Here is a 5,000-nt window from a genome sequence, read left to right on the forward strand (position 1 = left end):
GCTGCTGGGGGGCCCCCGGTTTGCTGCGGGGTCCACCTCTGCTGCAGCAGCAGCAGCAGCAGCAGCAGCTGCTGCTGCTGCTGCTGCTGTGGGGCCCCCAGCCCCGGGGGCCCCACAACCCCACAAGGTCTCCTCCAGTCTAGACAGCGAGGGGGCCCTCAAAGCAGCAGCAAGGGGAAAGCCGTCGGGGTTTCTCGTGGATTCCTAAATTGAAATAAATAAAATAAATTAAATAATTAAATTAAATTAGTTAATTCAATTAATTAATGGAATTGATTAATTAATTTAATTAATTAACTAATTAATTAACTCGTGTAATTAATTAACTAAATTGATTAATTAATCTATTTTTAGATTAATTAATTAATTAATTGATTACTCTAATTAGTTAATGTAATTAATTAATTAATTACATTAATCACTTAATTAATTTAATTAATTAATGAATTAATGAAACTAATTAATTAATTTAGTTAATTAACTAATTATATTAGTTAATTAATTAGTGAAATTAACTAATCAATTATTTAATTAAATTAATTAATTAAATTAAATAGTAAATAAATGAATAAATAAATAATAAATGGAAGATATATAAGAAATAAAACAAATAAAAAGAAATAAAATAAAATAAATAAATAAGCAAAAGAAATAAAAAGAAATAAAAATAATTTGAAGAAAAGGCAAGTGAGACGGAAAGAAGAAAGTCCGGGAGATATAAAACAATTAAATGAAATTGAAAACCAAAAATACTAAATAAATAAATAAATGAATGGATGAATAATAAATAAATAGATAATAATAAATAAATAAATGAATAAATAAATAATAAATAAATACTGATGAATAGTAAACAAATAGACAAATAAATAATAATAAATAATAAACATGTAAATAGTAAACAAATAAATAAGTAAATTTAAAAAGTTTAGTGAAGTTTAAATAGATAATATATAATTAATAATTAGATGAAATTAAAAACAAATAAATAATAAATAAACAAATAAATGAAATTAAAAAGAAATAAATGAGTTGTAAATAAATAAATTATAAATAAACTGTAAATAAATATATAAATAAATAAATATAAATATTTATTGAAATTAGAAGTAAATAATAAATAATAATAAGTTAAATGATCTGAAAATAAGAAATACACAATCAATGATAAATAATTAAACGAAATAAGAAGCAAACAAATAATAAATTAAATAACTGATTAATAAACCAATTAAATATAAATAAACCAATCAATTAATTAACGAATTAAAAAAAATAATTAATTAAAAATTAATTAATTGGTCAAGAAAAATTAATTAATTAATTGAAAATTAATTAATTAATTGAAAGTTAATTAATTAATTAAAAATCAATTAACCGACTGATTAATTAAAAATAAATAACTAATTGAAAATTAATTAATGAAATAAAATTAACTAATTAATTAAAAATCAATTAACTAATTAGTTAAAAATAAATTAATTAATTAATTATAAATTAACTAATTAGTTAAAAATTAATTAATTAATTTAATTAAAAATAAATAAAAAAGAATTACCAGCAGCGACGAAGAAACCCGAGCTGTACATACACCCGAAGACAGCAACGACCCTCCCGACAGCAGCAAAGTCGAATGCGCCCGCCTGCAGCACAAACACGCAAGCTGCTGCTGCTGCTGCTGCTGTTGCTGCTGCTGCTGCTGCTGTTGCTGTTGCTGCTGCTGCTGCTGCTGCTGCTGTTGCTGCTGCTGCTGCTGCTGTTGCGGCGGTGTTGGTTGCTGCTGCTGCTGCTGATTCTGGTGGCGATGGGGGGGATGGGAAGGTTACTCTGGGCTGCTGCTGCTGCTCCTCGAGGAAGCAGCAGCAGCAGCAGCAGCAGCAGCAGCACAAGTAACACAGGTAACAGCAGCAGCAGCAGCAGCAGAGGTAACAGCAACAGCAGCAGCAGCAGCAGAGGAAGCGAGGGCCGGCAAGAAATATGCCCCACCTGAGATTCGAAGTCAGGAACAGGATTCGCTGCTGCTGCTGCTGCTGCTGCTGCTGCTGCTGCTGCTGTTCGCTCTGCGCCAAGTTGGGCTTTCCGCCCGTAGCAGAAGCTGCTGCTTCCGCTGTGTCTTGCTGCTGCTGCTGCTGCTGCTTCTGCTGCTGCTGCTGCTGCTTCTGCACCGCCGCTGCTGCAGCGAGCTGCCTAACGCCCTTGAGCGGCTCCTCTGCTGCGGGCGCGTCTGCTGCAGCGTCCGCTGCTGCTGCTGCTGCTGCTGCTGCAGCAGCAGCAGCAGCAGCAGCATTTTGGGCCGTTAGTGCAGCAAGAAGATGCCTAATGCTCAAAGACTGCTCCATTCCCAAAGATGATAAAGGAGAATCCACAAAGACAGAATCAAATTCCCAAGTCAGCAGCAGCTCGCAGAGCAGCAGCAGCAGCAGCCGCAGCGGGAACTGAGGTGTACATACACCCCGGTTGAAGCAGTAGTTCCAAATCGACTCCCTAAAGGCACAACGCAAACTACAAACAATCCAGCAGCAGCAGCAGCAGCAGCAGCAGCAGCAGCAGCAGCAGCGAGGGAAGGAGCGGCAGGGGCAGCTGCGGCAGCAGGAACAGCAGGTGCTGCTGCAGCAGCAACAGCAGCAGCAGCAGCAGTGGCCACTGCAGCGAAAGCACCAAAGCAACAGCAGCAGCAGCAGCAGCAGCAGCCTACGCAGAGAAGGCGCAAGAGCAGCAGCAGCAGCAGCAGCAGCAGCAGCAGCAAGGCGGACCCGTGTCGGATGAAGATGATTTGCTTTTGCTGCAGCACTGCTGCTGCTTCTGGCAGCAGCTTGTCGCGGTGTACGTACACCTCAAGGCCCTCAGTGTCTGCCCAAGAAAGAAAATAAAAAAACCACCGAAGACAAACGAGCCACTTCCTCAAGAAGTTGCACACCACCTGCATGCGCAGCACCCACACAACTGCTGCTGCTGCTGCTGCTGCTGCTGCTGCTGTTTGTGCTGCTGCTGTTTGTGCTGCTGCTGTTTGTGCTGCTGCTGTTTGTGCTGCTGCTGTTTGTGCTGGTGCTGGTGGTGCTGCTGGTGCTGCTGCTGCTGCTGCTGGTGCTGCTGCTGCTGCTGCTGCTGGGGCGGGGGCGGGCTGCAGGTGCTGCTGCTGCTCGTGTTGCTGCGGGGAATGGGAGGGCTCGCGGGAAGCGCGCTGCTGCTGCTGCTGCTGCAGCGGGATCTACAGTGGGGTGGAGCTGTTGCTGCTGCTGCTAGTGCTGCTGCTGCTGCAGCTGGGGCCGCTGCTGCTGCAGTTGTGCTGCTGCTGCGCACTTCTCTGAAGACTGCCCTCAGGAGAGCAACGTGGGCCTTGAAGGCCTGGGCCTTGGTCGTTTCCTTTGTTGCAGCAGCAGCAGCTGCTGCTGCTGCTGTCGCAGCAGCAGCGGAGCTGCCGGTCCCTGGCAGCTGCTGCTGCTGCAGCAGCAGCGCGTAGCGAATTATCACAGCAACAGCAAACAGGGCTAGCCACAGCAGCACGCAGAGCCGCAGCAGAGAGGCCCCTGGGGGCCCCTCCTCGGGTGCTTCTGCTGGGGGTTCCCCGGAGGGGCCCCAGTCGGAAGCCTCCATGTGCTGCTGCTGCTGCTGCTGCTGCTGCTGCTGCAGCTACTTGTGCACCGCAGCGCCGCCACTGGCTGTCTTCTCGAAGCAGCAGAGTAAAAAAACGGAAAATAAATAAAGAGAGAAGGAAGTGGATCTCGAAAAGCTCAGTTTGCTTCCAGGCTCGGGGCAGACAGCCGTGTTACTGCTGCTGCTGCTGCAGCTGCTGCTGGTGCTGCTGCTGCTGCTGCTGCAGAGGTGTGATAGAGCCACCAAAATAAAACAAAAAACATATCGGACTTAATAATACTAAAAGACCAAAGAGAGAAGGCCATTTTCTGCTGCTGCAGCTGCGCAAGCGGCTCAACAGGGGCCCCTGCAGCAGCAGGGGGCCCCCAGCAACAGCAGCAGCAGCAGATTGGAGGTACAGCGGGGGGCCCCCGTTAAGAATGATCAGATGTTTGAAAGAGTTTATTTTCAAATTGTGTTTTGATTATATTTTGGGAGCTCAAATGTGCACACACTGAGGCCCAGGCAGCAGCAGCAGCAGCAGCAGCAGCAGCAGCCGCTGTTGCTGCTGCTCTCGCAGCTGTTGCTGCTGCCACAGCTGTTGCTTCCGCTGTTGCAGCTGTTGCTGCTGCTGCCATAACTGTTACTGCTGCTACCGCAGCTATTGCTGCTGCTGCTGCAGCAGGAGCTGCTGCTGCTGCAGCAGGAGCTGCTGCTGCTGCTGCACTGTGGGAACGCCCAGACTGAGGGAAGCAGCATACTCCCAACTATAAGAAAACTAGCAGCAAATAAGGCCCAAAAGAAGACCCAGGCCTCCCCTGGCCCCCTCCAGCAGCAGCAGCAGCAGCAGCAGCAGCAGCAGCAGCAGCAGCAGCAGCAGCAGCAGCAGGGGGCCCCCAGAGGGTACCAAATGTAAAACTTGCAGCTAATTAGTCGCAGCGGGGGGCCCCCCAGCCCCCCAGAAGTGCAGCAAAACACAAACCCACGAAACACCCAGCCATACGGGGGGCCCCAAGGGCCCCCCTGGGGGCCCCCGGGGCCTGGGGGGCCCCATATGGGGGCCCCAGAGCCGTGGGGGCCTCATATGGGGGCCCCCAGATGCCTAGGGGCCCCATATGGGGGCCCCAGATGCCCAGGGGCCCCAGTTGGGGGCCCCCAAAAGTGTGTGTGCAGCAACCCCTGGGGGCCCCCCAAAAGCCCTTTTGAGGGCCCCTCATGGGGGCCCCTAGAGGGGCCCCGACAAGGGGGGCCCCCGAAGGGGCCCCTATATGGGGGGCCCCGGGAGGGGCCCCCACAGAGAGCCGGCTGTATCGACAGCTGTGCATGCATGCGCAGTGAGGGGGGCTGCAGCAGCTGGGGGAGCTGCAGCAGCAGATAGTCCAGCAACACAGGGGGCCCCCTGGGGGCCCCCGGGGGGCCCCCTGTGT

General features: G+C 48.0%; 1 protein-coding gene across 1 annotated transcript in view; it reads right to left on the reverse strand.

Annotated features, from left to right (window-relative positions):
- ENH_00051100 (hypothetical protein, conserved) overlaps positions 1-3,594 on the reverse strand; it is a gene marked incomplete at both ends in the record, with an annotated part of 4,917 nt that extends 1,323 nt beyond the window's left edge. Inside the window, 4 exons of the mRNA XM_013581350.1 lie at positions 1-204; positions 1,592-1,643; positions 1,987-2,484; positions 2,918-3,594. The exon at positions 1-204 is cut by the window's left edge and continues 123 nt beyond it. Of these exons, the coding sequence (XP_013436804.1) occupies positions 1-204; positions 1,592-1,643; positions 1,987-2,484; positions 2,918-3,594 (1,431 nt within the window). The remainder of the gene's footprint in view (positions 205-1,591; positions 1,644-1,986; positions 2,485-2,917) is intronic.
- Positions 3,595-5,000: the final 1,406 nt, after the last annotated feature.

This window comes from Eimeria necatrix, genomic scaffold (assembly GCF_000499385.1).
Source record: "Eimeria necatrix Houghton genomic scaffold, Enh_scaff401, whole genome shotgun sequence".
Classification (NCBI taxonomy): domain Eukaryota; phylum Apicomplexa; class Conoidasida; order Eucoccidiorida; family Eimeriidae; genus Eimeria; species Eimeria necatrix.